Source organism: Myxine glutinosa, unplaced genomic scaffold, assembly GCF_964187855.1.
Source record: "Myxine glutinosa unplaced genomic scaffold, kmMyxGlut1.1 SCAFFOLD_634, whole genome shotgun sequence".
Taxonomy (NCBI): Eukaryota; Metazoa; Chordata; class Myxini; order Myxiniformes; family Myxinidae; genus Myxine; species Myxine glutinosa.
In genome coordinates this window covers 5,001-22,376 of record NW_027616729.1, presented here as the reverse complement: position 1 = coordinate 22,376, position 17,376 = coordinate 5,001, and the positions used below count along the sequence as shown (strand labels likewise).

Below are 17,376 nucleotides of genomic sequence, written 5' to 3'. Positions count from 1 at the left end.
AACTGCCTCACCACAAGATTCAGTGTACCATGGACGGGAGGAAGGGTAAGACAACTGAAGGCGAGATGGGATAAATCTGTGCATGAGAGAGATCAGTTTGCTTTGGAAGAATTCCCAGGAAGAATTGATGTCAGAGGCAGTGGAGATGGGAGACCAATCCAGACGATTGATGGCTGCTTGAAGACCGTCCCAGTCGGCCTGAGTGAAATGCCAGACTCGTCGACGCTGAGGAGGCTCTCTGAGAATGGCCAGAGAGATGTCCACTTTGACAAGCACATGATCAGAAGAACCGATTGGAGCAGAAGAAGAGCAGCAGACATTAGCAGGGAAGTTAGTCATAACCAAGTCTAGAAGAGAAGATACTCCATTGGCTGAGATCCGGGTCGGGACATTGACAGATTGTGTCAATCCCAGTGAGTCACAGAAGTCCTTTGCTGAGGTGCCATGACTGGTGAGAGAGGAACCCACACCCAACCAGGTGGCATGATGACAATTGAAGTCACCACATATGAGGAAGAGAGAGTTGGGATGAGTGGATAGAAGTTGGTCCATGTTGTCAGACAGTGAAATGTAGATGGAGTCATCACTGTTTGGGGGACGGTACAGAACACATATGAACAAAAGGTGGGAGCGGAGAGGAAGCCGTAGCCAGAGGTACTCCTGGGGGTGAGGAGGAGAGAGGGCAGTGCAAGGAGAGTGAGGAAGAGAGTTTTTGATAAAGATAGCCACCCCACCACCAGGCCGAGGCTCAGGTCTATCATACCGGAGGAGGGAGTAACCAGGAAGAGATATTAAGGAATCAGAGACATCTTGAAGGAGGAAAGTCTCTGTTAAGCAGATCAAGTCTGGATTGTCAGAAGCAACCTGTATGGAGAGATCAGTCAGGTTTGAGCGAAGGCCCCGGATGTTTGAGGTCCATACCGTTAATGAAGAGAGAGGGGGAGCATCGGGTACAGGACAGGGGAGGGGAGGAGTAGGGTAAGATGAAGGATGAGAGGGGGAGGTAGGGAGAGCAGTTGTTAGTGTGTCAGCGATTGCAGAAGAGTTCCAAGAAAGGGAAGGATGAGGAGGATGAAAGGTTTGAAGGTGAAGGGATGAGGCACAGAGAGGGGTTGTTTGAGGGGGGGCAGAGGAAAGAAGAAGGTTGGGGGGGGGGGTGGAGGTATGAGATAGAAGGGAGACGAAGTGGGGAGGAGGCAGCTTTGAGGAGGAGGGGGGAGGAGGGAGAATTGGAGAGGAATGGTATGGGGGGAGATTTGAATGGGAGGGGTTGGGGGGGAGTTTTGAAGGGGAGGAGTGAGGGGGGAGTTTAGGAGGGGAAGGGCAAGGGGGGAGTTCAGGAGTGGAAGGGCAAGGGGGGAGTTCAGGAGTGGAGGGGTAGGGGGGGAGTTTAAGAGTGGCGGGGCAAGGGGGGAGTTTAGGAGTGTAGGTGCAAGGGGAGGGATTTGGATGGGAGGGGCAAGAGGGGAGTTTAGAAAGTGGATGATTAATGAAAGACGAACATTGAAAACAAATTGGGTTTGTTGTGATTTTCAAGTTAGCAATCCGGTTCAGAATGATGGAGGAGGGATGGAATGAATGTGAATTTAGACCATGTAGTGAGGGAGACGTATAAGATATTGAATTTCTTTTTTTTGAGGTGGAATGAGTTGGAGAGGAAATTGAGAAAAGCCTTTTAAATAGGAAGAAAAACAGCGTGTTGTAAAATACCACTGAGTAAAACACTGAAGGGGAAAGGTTATACATATTTAAATAATATTTAAACAGAACCGTGAACAATCTTATGTGCACAAAAATACCAACGGGGGGAGAGCCGAGAGGGACCACCACGAGTCACGTGAAGGGCAAACGGTGGATGGCAAGGAGTTAATGGGGGCGGGGCGAACAGCACACCTGGACAGAAAATACAGGATGAGTCAACAGTACACGTGGAGAAAGGAAAATAAATGTTTTTGGTTTTTTTTTTGTTTGTTTGGTTTTTGGGGGTGGGGGGAGGGGGGAGGTGGGGATTTAGAACGTTAGACAGAGTATTATGTTCGGGGTAGAAGGGAAAAAAACTAAGAGCCAAGCAAAACACGATTAAGATAACAAACACCGACGGGGGTACAACTACAAGGCCGCACACGAGGAGCAGAACACGATTAAATAATTACAAGTTACAGGAAATTCAAACCAAAAGTAATTATAATCAAAACAATAACGCATGGATGATAAAATAACGAGTTGAAATTTGACAATCTATCTGGGGAAATGGGGGAGAAACACGTGGTCGAAGAACGAACGAACGAACGAATAAGAATGAATAAACGAATGAGAACAGAGAAGGAAATGTTTTTTTTTTTTGATTTTTTTGAGTTGTGATTTACACAAGGAAGAGGGCTATGGGGTGAAAAGATTGGGAAAACAGAGAACGAAAGTTATTGGATCACAAAAACACGGACCGCTGAGAGAAAAACAAAGCCTCAAGGTTGTACAGTGTTCACTGTACAACTACAAGGCCTCAAAACACGACCCGAATTAACACGATTTTCAATACAGGTATGAAAGATTTGCACCGAAAATCTTCGTCGGGAGACAATATATACACCATAAAATAAATAGTTATAACGAAAATACAAATGGGAACAATTACTTAACTTCGATTTCGATGGATAGCATGGAGAGCTGAGAATAAACGAACCCTCGCCAGCAAGACCGGAAACGGAAGCAAGTTTGGGTTGAATCGGGTTTTAGTCGGGGAATAACTGTTCGGCCGCGGTTACACCACCGCTCGGTCAAAATAACATCTAATCCGCGGTCCGTAACAATATGAATAAATGATCGTTTTAAGGCCATTTTCCCCGCTAAAGCGGATGTTAGCCTTGCGGGCCTCATGACAATCATGGTTCCCTGTTTGAGGCAATGTTTTTATGGCCGGATGCCCTCCTGACGCCAACCCTTAGTCGCCTCTTACGATGCGCAGGGATACGGGTGTACCAATTCTAAATTGGAGTACACACTGGGATCATTCATCCCAGCAAGCTAGTACTCAATTTGCCGACCTCGGAAGGATGACAGGCTGAGTCAACCCTCCTGGCGTTAATTCAGCGATCGACCGGGATTCAAAATCAGGATCCTGGGATCCCTTGCCGGCAATTCTGTCTAAACGAGCCATCGTCAAAAGATTCCTTGAAGCACAAACTCATGTATACCGACGGATGTTATGGTTTTGTACCCGCCACACATCCACAAGTTTAAATTAATTTAACAAGCTGTGCCAAAGGCCTTGCACTGGGCAGATGAGGCTCAGAGGTGTTCCTATCAAGTTGTGGATTGAGGGTGCAGTTGTGGTCTCCCCCCAGACACAATAACATTGACAGGTCAACGGTGCTTAAAAAACCCACGAACTTATTTAAAAAGCTGGGGGCGTATACATTAGTCACGCAGATCTTTTGATTACCACTGACAAATTCCACAGACAGTAAAGAACCCTGGCAAATTTCTCTACAATTTATCTCTGAGGGCTGGAGTCTGGGATGTAACACTATTGCCACACCAGCATTGGCATCAATGAAAGCGCTAGAGAAAAAGTGACAACCTTTAAAGATTTTACACCACTCAACCTCAGAAGACTGATTTACATGTGTATCCTGCAGCATTAGCACATTAATATTTTCATTCTGAAAAAGTTGAAACACCTGGAGGCGACGCACACCACTACGGCCTCCATTGATGTTTAGAGACGCTACCTTCATCTCAATTCTGTCATCTATTCTTGGAGTTCCTTACCCGCTCGAGTAACACATTTCCTTAGCCTATGGAATTGGGCTTCTGACATGTTAACTTGATAAGGTTTCCGAATCATGCTTTTTGCAGTTATAATAAAGTCATGTAGATTCGGGAAGCAGTTTTTCATTTTTACATGTCTTTTCCGAAACGTTTCATCAAGGAAATTAATAACGTTTTCTTGAGAGACCATTGTGGTGTCATTTCCCACACCCTCATTCACTTGAGTGGGGCAGATATGTGAAATAATTGTGGGTTTTGTGGTAAAAGCACCAAAATTGGTGTATATGATGTTAAGGGGGTACTAAATTATTTCAGATATAGTGCCAAGCTGAATTTTTTCCGTGACGCCCCTAACATGGGAAAATCCAAAATGGCCACCGCCCGAATCTAAATATCTATTAATTGTCCTATCTTTGTGAATAGTTAACATAAAAACATAAATAAAGTGTCTTTTTATATGTTTTTAGACATGCCAAATGCAATGGCATCATCAGTTCATTGAAAAAATGCACGTATATATAGATAGGGATGGATGGGGGATAACATCTGGGATAACATCTGGGATGGGATGGATAACATCCATCCTCCATTGGGGATGACATTAGGTGAGGGCACACTGCCTGCTTGGAGCACTGGAGGGAAGGATGGAGAAAACAACCCCTGGAAGGCAGCTCCATAGACGGGAGAAGCTAGGAACGAAGGATGAGTTGTGGTGTGTCGTTGGTCTGTATTTTGCAATTATTTTAAGTAGGAGGGAGTTAGTGGAAGAACACATGTTCTTGGAATTACCGTGGAGAGTTGGAGGAGTGAGAGTGCAGAGGGAGCAGTATCCTAAAAGAAGCAGTAAAAAAAAAAAAAAGAAAAAAAAAAAAGAGAGACCACCAACATGCATCTGATGTGAAAGCAACGGACCTTGTGGTTCGGCCCAATCATGGGAGATTCCATTATTGTTGAGAGCTTTAGATTTCACAGACATGAAGAGAAGCAGAAGTGATGCTGGGATGCCAGCCCATAGGAGAGAGCAGTACTCCATTAAGCTCTGGACAAAGGCCTTATAGACTAGACTGTGAGTAGCTCTGATTTTCCAGGGAAAGACTTGGATTGATGAAGGATGACCAGTCTGCAGCTTGCTTTGGAGGCTCAATAACATGTAAATATATTGTTATTTGGGATGCAGTTGGCCAAAGAGAGGTCAAGGCTGATGGTGATGCCGATAACCTCAAGAGGCTGAACCTCTTTCAATGGCTGATTATGGAAATGGATATGTGGGTTCGTTTGATGATCCTTCCAGAGCAACAGGGTGAGGTATTGAGATTTTCCAGGATTGAAAGATATGTTAATTTATCAGATCAGCATTTAATTAATTCCAGTTTGATGGCATACTGTACGACATTATGTGGAGTCATTTGCAAAAAGGAAGAGGGTTTCCAGAGTATTGGAGAGGTCATTTATATAGATGAGGACCAAGACTGGCCCAACATACAGTTGTTGGGAACTCAAGCCTCCACTCAAAAAGGGGAGGAAGGGGTTCTATGTGTGTGTGACTAGAGGAAGTTATAAATACAGGAAGGGAGGCGGCCTTGTATGCCACAGGCAGAGTGGGCAAGCAACGCAGGATGCCAGACTGTTGAATGCTCAAGATGTGTATTGGAACACCCTTTTTTGTCTCCAGTCACAATACAAGACAGGAAGTCATCCACTTCATTAAGGAAGTACTGTAGTAGGGCTGTACTGGTTGCATGACATGGCCTCGAGTGGTCTCCCAGGACTCTGTGCGCACACTTTGTCTTATGCAAGCTTTTCTATCCACCAGTACACATTTCATCGGTCCAGTCATGGTTCCCCACCCTATACACAGTCTGCATGATTCAATTCCATGCACATCTTCCACCCAAAGAAACCAGAAGCATTTACACCGTTACAACGGTGCCGAAGTCTTGGTCAATAATTGAGAGTTGCCAGTCTGCAACCACAGATTATCGCCAAATGAGTCTGCGGTGCAGGGGTGCCAAATTATATTGCTGGACAAGATGGAGACGGGTATGCATATCATGTGTGAGGCAACGGAATAAAAAAGTGACGTCGTACTTATCAAGAAAACAAATGTAAATATAACTGTTTGCAACACTAGAAGGTGTTGTAAAAATTTATAGCAGACCTACCATTTCAACTTATCATTTGTCCCAGCGGAGAATGTTGAACTTTTGACAACTTCACCCATCTCTTCACGACAGAAGCTAAAGTTGTTGATGGTCCACATGTGAGAAAATTTTACAACTTTCACCTAAGGGAGACATCAACATATTACATGTATGAAAAACCACTTCCACGAAAAACAAAAAACAAAAACCACTTTGACTTCCACTTCCGGTCTTGCTGGCGAGGTTTTGTTTATTCGCAGCTCTCCACGCTCTCCATCGAAATCGAAGTTAAGTAATTGTTCCCATTTGTATTTTCGTTATAACTGTATTTATTTTATGGTGTTGTACGTATAGTGTGTCCCGAGGAAGATTTTCGGTGCAAATCTTTCATACCTGCATAGAAAATCGTGTTAATTCGTGTCGTGTCTTTTGAGGCCTTGTACAGTCTCCAACCTTGAGGCTTTGTTTTTCTCTCAGCGGTCCGTCGTTTGTGCTCCAATAACTTTCGTTCTCTGTTTTCCCATGCTTTTCACCCCATAGCCTACTTCCTTGTTTAAAATCTCAACTAAAAAAAAAACAAAAAAACAAAAAAACATTTCCTTCTCTGTTCTTATTTGTTGTTCTCATTCGTTCATTCGTTCTTTCGTTCTTCGACCACATGTTTCTCCCCCATTTCCCCAGATAGTTTTCACTGTTAAACTTAAAAATGTTTACACTTTCCCCTCCAGTTCTGTATTCCGTCATATATTATAACACCTTTTTCTTCTTCTTCTTCTTTAAAAGGCTGCTTTCGACTTGCTCACCAAATCTATTCATCCCAAAAAAAAATTCCATCTCTTACAGTGCCTCTTTTCTACATTCCCTAAACTCTCCTGCACTCCATCCTCCCTCCAGCGTCCTTAAACGTATTTTTGACTCGAAGGTCACAAGAAACTCACTTTGCAATAAATGTTCGTTTCCCATTAATCGTACACTTTCTAAAATCCAATCTCACCCCTCCCCTCCAAATCTTCCCCATAACCCCTCCCCTCCAAATCTTCCCCATAACCCCTCCCCTCCAAATCTTCCCCATCACCCCTCCCCTCCAAATCTTCCCGATCACCCTTCCACTCCAAATCTTCCCCATCACCCATCCCTTTCAAATCTTCCCCCTTGCCCCTCCCCTCCAAATCCTCCCCATCACCCATCCCTTTCAAATCTCCCCCCTTGCCCCTTCCCTCCTAAACCCCCCCCCACACCCCTCCCCTCCAAGACTCCCCCTCGCCCCTCCCCTCCTAGACTCCCCCCTCCCCTCCAAATCTCCCCCATATACCATCCCTTTCAAATCCCTCCCCTTGTCCCTTCCCTCCTAAACTCCCCCCTCGCTCCTCCCCTTCAAATCTCCCCACCCTCATTTCTTCTCAATTTCCCCCCTCTTGCTCCCCCTCCTCAAAGCGTCCTCCCCGCTTCTTCCCCCTTCCAACTCTCACCTCCATCTCCCCCAACCTTCTGCCTCGCTCTTCCCCCTCCTCAAATAACACCTCATTGTGCCTCACCCAATCGCCATCAAACCTTTTGCCCGCCCCATCCTTCCCTTTCTCCGAGCTATTCTGAAATCTCTGACACACCTTCAACAGCTCTCCCTACCTCTTCCACCTCTTCCACATCTTACCCTACCCCTCCCCTTACCCCCCCCTGTTCTGTACCCGATGCTCCCCCTTCCTCTTCATTAACGGTATGGACCTCAAACATCCGGGGCCTTCGTTCAAACTTAACTGATCTCTCCATACAGGTTGCTTCTGACAAACCAGACGTGATCTGCTCAACAGAAACTTTCCTCCTTCATGATGTCTCTGATTCCTTAGTATCTCTCCCGGGTTGCTCCCTCCTCCGGTACGATATACCTGAGCCTCGTCCTGGAGGTGGGGTTACTATCTTTGTCAAAAACTCTCTTCCTCACTCGCCCTGCACTGCACTCTCTCCACCTCACCCCCAGGAATACCTCTGGCTACGGCTTCCCCTTCGCTCCCACCTCTTGTTCATATGTGTTGTACCGTCCACCAAACAGTGATGACTCTATCTACATCTCGCTGTCTGATAATATGGACCAACTTCTATCTACTCATCAGAACTCTCTCTTCCTCATATGTGGTGATTTCAATTGTCACCATGCCAGTTGGCTGGGTGTGGGTACCTCTCTCACCAGCCATGGCTCTTCAGCAAAGGACTTCTGTGACTCACTGGGACTGACACAATCTGTCAATTTCCTGACCCGGATCTCAGTCAACGGAGCATCTTCTCTTCTGGACTTGGTTATGACTAATTCCCCTGAAAATGTCTGCTGCTCTTCTTCTGCTCGAATCGGCTCATCTGATCATGTGCTTGTCAAAGTGGACATCTCTCGACCATTCTCAGGGAGCCTGCTCAGCGTCGACAAGTCTGGCATTTCACTCAGGCCACCTGGTACGGTCTTCAAGCAGCCATCAATCATCTGGACTGGTCTCCCATCTCTACCACCTCTGACAACTCATCCTGGGAATTCTTCCAGAGTAAATTGCTCTCTCTAATGCACAGATTTATCCCATCTCGTCTTCAGTTGTCATACCCTTCTTCCCGTCCATGGTACATGGAATCTTGTGGTGAGGCTGTTGCCCAGAAACAACTTGCCTTCGTCTCCTGGAAAGCAAATCCAACGGAAGGAAATCTCATTTCCTTTCACAAAGCCCGAAACAAGTGTGTGCCCACCCTCAGGAGAGCCAGGAAACAATATCTCTCCGTTCTCATGACTGAACTCTCTTATCTGTCTCCCTCTTCCAAATCCTGGTGGCACCTGGTCAAATCTGTTTCTGGTGTTTGTTCCCCCTCCATCCCCTCCATTACCTCAAACGGCTACACAGCTGACTCCGCACGTGGAAAAGCTGAATGCCTCAACTCTGTGTTTGCCTCTAAATCTTGTCCCAAACCCATCCCTCTCTGTACCCACCATACCCAGTCGTACCCAGCTGCTCCTGGACTCCGTGTCCTTTCCTCCTGACAAGGTGGAAAAGTTTCTGTCAACCCTCGACTCTGATTCTGCAACTGGACCTGACGGCATCAGCCCACGGGTCCTAAAATGCTGTTCTTCTGCTCTTTCACTCCCTCTCTCTGTTCTCTTCACCCTCTCTTTTGCTCAAGGTCAACTGCCATCTGCTTGGAAATCAGCCAACATCACCGCTTTACACAAAAAAGGTGCAAAAACAGATCCTAGCAACTACAGACCAATCAGCCTTCTCCCAATTATCAGCAAAGTCATGGAATCCATCATTGCTTCGGATATGAAATCTTTCCACTTCTCCAATGGCTTGATCTCTGATCATCAATTTGGTTTCAGACCAGGTCACTCTACTCTGGACATGCTGCTTCTGCTGTCTCAACAATGGATGGAGGTCCTCAATGCCAAACAGGAAATTAGAGCTGTCTCCCTCAACATATCACGTGCCTTCGATACGGTCTGGCACCCCGCTCTGCTCACCAAACTCTCCTCCTTTGGTATCCATGGAAATCTCCACGCATGGCTGGCGGACTTCCTCTCTAGTCGTAGTCAACGTGTGGCCCTGAATTGGTTTCTCTCATCTCCTCTTCCTGTTCAGGCTGGAGTTCCCCAAGGCAGTGTTCTGGGCCCTGTGCTTTTTCTGGTCTTCATCAATGATCTCTCTGACTCTCTTGAAAATCCTCTCTATCTCTTTGCTGATGACTCCACTCTCTGCCGCTCCATTCCTCATCCCTCAGATCGGCAGTCTGCAGCCTCCTCACTCTCTGCAGACCTGGACAAAATCACAGACTGGGCAAACAAGTGGAACATGTCTTTCAATCCTGACAAATCTCACACTCTTACGATGTCTCTCCGAAAAGACCGACTGGACAACCCTCCCATCTACTTTCTGAATAATCCTCTCCAAGAAGTTCTGTCACTCAAGCTTTTGGGTCTCACTATCTGCCATGATCTTTCCTGGGAAAACCACATTTCCAAGCTCGCCTCCAAAGCCAGTCGCCGACTGGGCATCCTCCGTCGTGGGGAGAGAAGGGGAGGATGTACAGTGCCCAGTCGGAGGAAGGGGAGGATGCCCAGTGCCCAGTCCTTCAGAGGACGGAGGATGCCCAGTCGGCGACTGGGCATCCTCTGTCGTGCGAAGTCCTTCCTTGGCACACCTGAGCTCCTCACCACATACAAGGCTTTCATCCGCAGCTCAATGGAGTACTGCTCTCCCCTCTGGGCTGGTGCTCCTGCCTCACACCCAGCTCGTCTTCACGCTGTTGAAACCAAAGCATTCAGAATCATTGGGATCTCCCGCGATGACGCTATCTCCGAGGGCCTTTCACTTACTCACCGCAGGCAGGTTGATGGTCTTTCCGTCTTCTACCGACTCCTGTCCGGCCTTGCTCCCCCAGCTCTCTCTGGGCTCTGTCCCGCAAATATTCCTACAGGTCGCACAAGATCTGCCTGCAACCCTCTTATGGTTAAACTGCCAAAATCAAGACTCTCTGCTCACCTTCACTCCTTCATTCCTCTTTTCTCCCGCCTCTGGAACAAACTCCCTCACTCTCTTCAATCCGACTTGTCCCTCCAGGTCTTTAAAATGGCTGTTCACCACCATCTCTTATCTTCCCCAATCCAAAACCTTGATCTTTTCTACCCCCGCTAATTTCACCCCAAATCGACTTTTTGAGGTGTCGACTTCTTTCCTGGAAGTCCTTGGTGTCCTTGCGTTTTATACCTATCCTGCCCCCACCCCCTCAGGCCCTCTCCCTCCCACACATCTCCCGATGTCCCTGCTCTCAAATGTTGTGTTTGTGTGCTTCCTCCCCTTCTCTCCCCATCTTGTCGACCGCTCCCCTTTTTATATACTTTGTTTGCTTATTTGTTTGATTTGTTTGTTTGATAAATGTTAGCTCTTTCACGAGCCTCGACTCTGTAGCTAAATTAAAAAATTAAAAAATTAACCAAGCAAGCCAAACGTTACGATAGTCTCGTTCCATTTTTGTCCATTGAATCACATCGCAAAGTGTCTGAAGATCAGGAGAGAGGTGCAACCTGGAAGTGGAGAGGGGATGATGAGGAAAGAGAGAATGGGGAGGGGAAGAAGAGGGAATTTAAGAGGTAAGAATAGAGAAGGGGAATATGAGGAAGAGGATTGTTTAAGGATTGAACTAGTCAATGTGACGCGAGTACATGTGAAGACATCCGTGCACTTTTACATAAACGATAAGGACCGTTAATTGTAACATCTCCAAAAAAATTTTTTTTAATTTCCTTCCATGCCACAAGTGTACACATCAACCATTTGTTGTAAATGAAGTACATTGATGTCAGGATATTTCAGATCAGATTTTTAAATGATAAATACCAATGGACCAAATGAACGATGTGGTCATTATACATGCCTCAAAATGAAGACTCACAAGGTGAGGCTTTTATTATTTTCATTCCACGTTATAAAGTGTTCATATTCTGGTTGGAAAAGGACCAAATCCTTGATCCGACAACATCATAAACAAGCACGATGTCAGTGGAGGTTAACGTTGCGTTGTAATGCAGAAAAAATGGCTGTCTGCAATGAGCATGCAAATAGAAAATGACACCAACCTCCAAATGATCACAAAAAATTTCATCGGAAGAAATGGCTTTAACCACAATTGGTGGTGTAATAGCCGGAGCTTCTGCTAGGAGTATGGGAGGTCGGCGGTTGAAACCACGGCCAAGCCATACTAAAGATATTTTTTTTAAAGATATATGCTACTTCCTCCTCCTCCTCCACGTTCAGCATTTAAAAGCATAAGAGCACAGACAATCCCCATAGGTTGGTATCCATGGGGAGGAGGAAATGCCTCCTTCGAAAATGCCATGCTGAGTGCGGTGAGAAGGGCAGCACCATTGATGTGACGTCACTGGTATCCAGTGCTCTGGGAAGTGACGACACTTCCCCCAAGCTCAGTGGCTGTGTTGGTCTCGAATAACGGGCCTGCGATGTGCCTTGTGTATTTGTCTGTATGTGCATGTGTGCGAGACATATGTGTGCATGGGGCCGCTCAACTACGAGCTTTCGATCCTGTAAAAAATAAAATAAAATAAAAAGTGCATGGACACCACTGACCCTCATGCAAGCTTTTACACATCATTGACCAAATTTGACCCTCCAACTCTTATTGTGGGATGTTGTGCTATTCTTCGACCAGCGGGCCACTTCGACTTTATCAATACACACTTGGCAGACTTGGGAAACAAAAACATGTCTCCCAAGGATGTCCCAAACATGATCAATCGGATTAACGTCTGGAGAGCATGCAAACCAGTCCATGTGGGTGATGATGTGGTCCTGAAGTGCAACGTTGAGAATATGTGCACAATTTGGATTGGGTTTTTCATGTCCATTATAGATGAAGTTGTGCTCTTGCTGTTGGACAAGACGAGCGACAACAGGTGTCATGATCTTAATCCCTGTATCTGACACATCACAGCATCTCTTCAAATAACGACTCGATCTCAATCCGTTCTTCAGCCAACTTTAATGCCAGCCCATATCACTCATGCTATCACATGGAACAATTTACAAATCGCTGTCCACTCCATCTCCAGGCTCTACCATCGTGGTGGGCGACCCATGACTTCCCTGGTTTTACACTTTACAGGAACTAGATTCTGCAAAAGAATCTCTACAATGTCCTGAATCACCAGTTGATATGAACGAAATTTCCACAAACTCGAGAAAGGTATGCCGCGAGGAAGAAATGCAAACATCTCATCTAAACTCCGACTGAATCAAAGTAATAGTTCATTGTAACCACAGCAGAGGTAGTACGACAGTTATTGCAGCAATCTTTGGTGTCATGGCTTCAAGTACATCTATGCCCCATGAAGACAAGGTAGACAATGTAGACTGTCACAGAAATACCAGTAGAACACCCCCTCACCAATGGCAGGCAAAGCCAGCCATTAAGGAAAAATGGACAGACAAATGTAATATCATTATTGCTGTAGCCGTGCAGTTTGCTCCAGTTGCCTGGAACAAGCACGGTGCTGGTTGCTTCAATGGGACCGTAAGGGATAGCTGTTTCAATGGCCTCAGGCCGGATCAGGCGTCCACTAATGCCATGATACCGTGCTGAGGATGCCACCAAATCAGCCAGACGCTACACAAATTGGGACCACATGCCTTGCCTCTAATTACGGCCGAGTGAAGCCTCGTGATCTGGTCTAGATACATTGTACGTGTGGCACAGTCCCGATTTGCGGCATTAATTAGTGCAGCTAGTTAGCCCTTCGGTGCCCGAGGTAAAAATCAACATAAATTCTTGTATCCAGATCCGAATCTTCACCAATGTCAAATCAATTCGTCATTGGCAGGCACCCAACCTGTCCACGAAGTTTCATCCGAAGCTGTCCATAACTTTGAGATATCATGCTACATATAGTTTTTGGCCCTATCTCCCCTTGTCAGACACCCAACCTATCCACCAAATTTCGTTTGAATCCATCCATAACTTTTTGAGTTATCCTGCTGACAGACAGAGACACAAACAGAAGCAGGCCAACAAATGGAGTTGCTCTTCTGCCTTCACACACGCAGAGGAACTCCTCTTCCCTCTCTTCAGAACTTAACAAGATCACAAGCTGATCAAACACTTGGAATATGTCTTTCAATGTTGACAAATCTAATGGCCTTAAAACGATCATTCATTCATTCAATGTTGACAAATCTCACACTCTCACCATCTCTCTTCGAAAGGACCGTCTGGCAAACCCTCCTATCTACTCTCTTAACGATCATCTTAAGTTCAGTCTTTCAAACTCCAAGGCCTCACTATCAACCCTGATCTTTCTTGGGCATACCACATTTCAAAGCTGGAACACAAAGCCAGCCGCCGACTGAGCATCCTCCGTCGTACAAAGTCCTTCCTTGGCACATGTGAACTCCTATCGCAGACAGGTCGGTGGTCTCTCTGTCTTCTACCTCTCATTTCTGGTCTTGCACCCTCTGCTCTTTCCATGCTTTGTCCCCCAAAGGATTCTCAGCGAGCACATGGTCCACCATCAACCCCCTTATTATGAAACTCACGAAATCCAGGATCGCTGCTCACCTTCCCTCATTAATTCCTCTATTTTCCCACCTCTGGTTATGACTTGGTTATGACTAACTTCCCTGCAAATGTCTGCTGCTCTTCTATTGCTCCAATCGGTTCTTCTGATCATGTGCTTGTTAAAGTGGACATCTCTCTGGCCATTCTCAGAGAGCCTCGTCAGTGCCGACGAGTCATGCATTTCACTCAGGCTGACTGGCACGGTCTTCATGCAGCCATCAATCATCTGGACTGGTCTCCCATCTCCACTGCCTCTGACAACAACTCTTCCTGGGAATTCTTCCAAAGTAAACTGCCCTCTCTCATTTACAGATTTATCCCATCTCGTCTTCAGTTGTCATACCCTTCCTCCCGTCCATGGTACACTAAAGCTTGTGGTGAGGCAGTTGCCATGAAGCAACTTGCCTTCACCTCATGGAAGGCTAATCCAACTGAAGGAAATCTGTTCCTTTCACAAAGCTAGGAACAAATGTGTGTCTACCCTCAGGAGAGCCAGGAAACAATATATCTCCACTCTCAAGACTAAACTCTCAAACCTATCTCCCTCATCCAAAACTTGGTGGCGTCTGGTCAAATCTGTTTCTGGTGTTTGTTCCCCTTCCATCCCCTCCCTTACCTCAAACAGCGACACAGCTGACGCCGCACGTGAAAAAGCCAAATGCCTCAACTCTTTGTTTGCCTCAAACTATTGTGTCTGTGTTCTGTATTGTGTCCTCAAACCCATGTCTCTCTGTACTCACCTTTCCCAGTCGAACCCGGCTGCTCCAGGACTCTGTGTCCTTCACTCCTGACAAGGCGGAGAAGTTTTTGTCAAACCTCGACTCTGATTCTGCAACTGGACCAGATGGCATCAGCCCACGGGTCCGAAAATCCTGCTCTGCTGCTCTATCTCACCCTCTCTCTGTTCTCTTCACCCTCTCCTTTGCTCAAGGTCATCTGCCATCAGCGTGGAAATCAGCCAACATTACCGCTTTACACAAAAAAGTTGCAAAAACAGATCCTTGCAACTACAGACCAATCACCTTGCTCCCAATAATCAGCAAGGTAATGGAATCAATCATCGCTTCTGACATCAAATCCTTCCTCTTCTCCAATGGCTTGATCTCGGATCATCAATTTGGATTCAAACCAGGTCATTCTACTCTGGACATGCTGCTTCTTCTGTCTCAACAATGGATGGAGGTCCTTAATGCCAAACAGGAAATCAGAGCTGTCTCCCTTGACATATCTCGTGCCTCTGATACGGTCTGGCACCCCACACTGCTCTCCAAACACTCCTCCTACGGTATCCATGGAAATCTCCACGCATGGCTTGCGAACTTCCTCTCTAGTCGTAGTCCACGTGTGGCCGTGAATGGATTTCTCTCATCTCCCCTTCCCGTTAAGGCTGGAGTTCCCCAAGGCAGTGTTCTGGGCCCTGTGCTTTTTCTGGTCTTCATCAATGATCTCTCCGACTCTCTGGAAAATCCTCTCTATCTCTTTGCTGATGACTCCACTCTCTGCCGCTCCATACCTCATCCCTCAGATCGGCAGTCTGCAGCCTCCTCACTCTCTGCAGACCTGGACAAAATCACAGACTGGTCAAACAAGTGGAACATGTCTTTCAATCCTGACAAATCTCACACTCTTACCATGTCTCTCCGAAAAGATTGTCTGGAAAACCTTCCCATCTACTTTCTGAACAATGCTCTCCAAGAAGTTCCGTCACTCAAGCTTTTGGGACTCACTATCTGCCATGATCTTTCCTGGGAAAACCACATTTCCAAGCTGGCCTCCAAAGCCAGTCGCCGACTAGGCATCCTCCGTCATGCGACGTCCTTCCTTGGCACACCTGAGCTCCTCACCACATTCAAGGCTTTCACCCGCAGCTCAATGGAATACTGTTCTCCCCTCTGGGCTGGTGCTCCTGCCTCACACCCAGCTCAGCTTCACGCTGTTGAAACCAAAGCTTTCAGAATCATTGTAATCCCCCACGATAAAGCTAACTCTTGGGCCTTTCACTTACTCACTGCAGGCAGGTTGGTGGTCTTTCTGTCTTCTACGGACTCCTCTCCGGCCTAGCTCCCCCAGCTCTGTCTGTGCTCTGTCCCCCAAATATTCCTACAGGTCGCACAAGAGCTGCCTGCAACCCTCTTATGGTTAAACTGCCAAAATCAAGACTCTCTATTCACCTTCACTCTTTCATTCGTCTTTTCTCCCGCCTCTGGAACAAGCTCCTTCACTCTATTCAATCCCACTCCTCCCTCCAGATCTTTAAAACAGCTGTTTACCACCATCTCTTGTCTTCCCCCATCCAAAACCTTGATCTTTTCTACCCCCGTTAATTCACCCCATTTCCACTTTTTTGAAATTCCGACTTCTTTCATGGAAGTCCTAGCAATCAATGTCCATGTGTTTCATACCTCTCCCACCCCCCCTTCCCATGCCTCCTCCCCCCCCCCCCAAGCCCTCTCCCCTCCCTCCCACAGATCTCCCGATGTCCCTGTTCTCTACTGTTGTGCTTGTTTGCTTCCCTCTCTCTCCCCATCTTGTCTCCCACGCTCTTTATCTTATGTTTTATGCATCAGTTTTGTCTTTTTGTGATTAATGTTAGCTGTTACACGAGCCTCGATCTTGTATACAATTATTTTTTTTTTTTAACCTCTGGAAGCAACTTACACATTCCCTTCAATCCCATTCTTCCCTTCAGGTCTTCACAGCTGTGCACCAATATCTCAGATCATCCCCAATTCAAAACCATGATGAGCCATGAAGGAAAAATGGAGAGAGCAAAATGTTCATACATACGCTCGTTAACCACCGCAATCCAACCACAATTCATTTCCAGTTTTCCCTCCTGAGAATTTCCTTTTGTATCCATCTTGTCGACTTCTTGCATCCACTCATGCCCCCCATTCCTCCCCATACCCATTGCTTGTCCAAGTTTGCCTCTATCTTGGCATTCAACGGATGTTTATGTTTCCTGGCACTCTCTGCTGTTCCTTTTGTCCTGTTGCATCCTGATCATGTATTGGAACTGTAATGAACATGGAAAGAAATAATACTGGAATGAACAAGGGAAGCAACAACAGTCTGCGTCATCCCAATATAAATATCCCAAAGACTTTAGGTGTAAAATGTCACCTAGCCATTCGTAAACAAACTTCAACTACAGGGGTGGCCAATTTATTTAGAGAATAATGCATGAAATCAACAGAGCGTTGAGGAATGTTAAACGCCACGGGAAGTTAGGAGAAGCTGATATTTTGGGTGTTAACCGTTTGTCGGAGCAAAAGAGGTCAACGGATGGTTAACCCCCGATAGTCAACTTTTCCTTGCTTCCCATGACAGTTATCATACCTCGATCAACATCCCTTTGATTACATCCATTGTT

The 17,376-nt window shown here is 46.3% G+C and overlaps 1 protein-coding gene across 6 annotated transcripts in view; it reads right to left on the bottom strand.

Moving 5' to 3' along the window:
- SPOP (speckle type BTB/POZ protein) overlaps positions 1-17,376 on the bottom strand; it is a 66,155-nt gene that overhangs the window by 48,151 nt on the left and 628 nt on the right. Inside the window, exons 2-3 of one of the 6 annotated variants that reach the window (XM_078768871.1) lie at positions 10,889-10,959; positions 5,931-6,052 (exon numbers count right to left, since the gene is read on the bottom strand). The exons of 1 other annotated variant lie outside the window; for it this stretch is intronic. In XM_078768871.1, the coding sequence (XP_078624997.1) occupies positions 5,931-6,028 (98 nt within the window). In that variant the 5' untranslated portion in view covers positions 6,029-6,052; positions 10,889-10,959. Of the gene's footprint in view, positions 1-5,930; positions 6,053-6,302; positions 6,897-10,869; positions 10,960-16,790; positions 17,020-17,376 lie in introns of those variants that run through there. 4 more of the 6 variants (XM_068123225.2, XM_078768872.1, XM_068123229.2 and 1 more) reach the window with 4 other exon arrangements.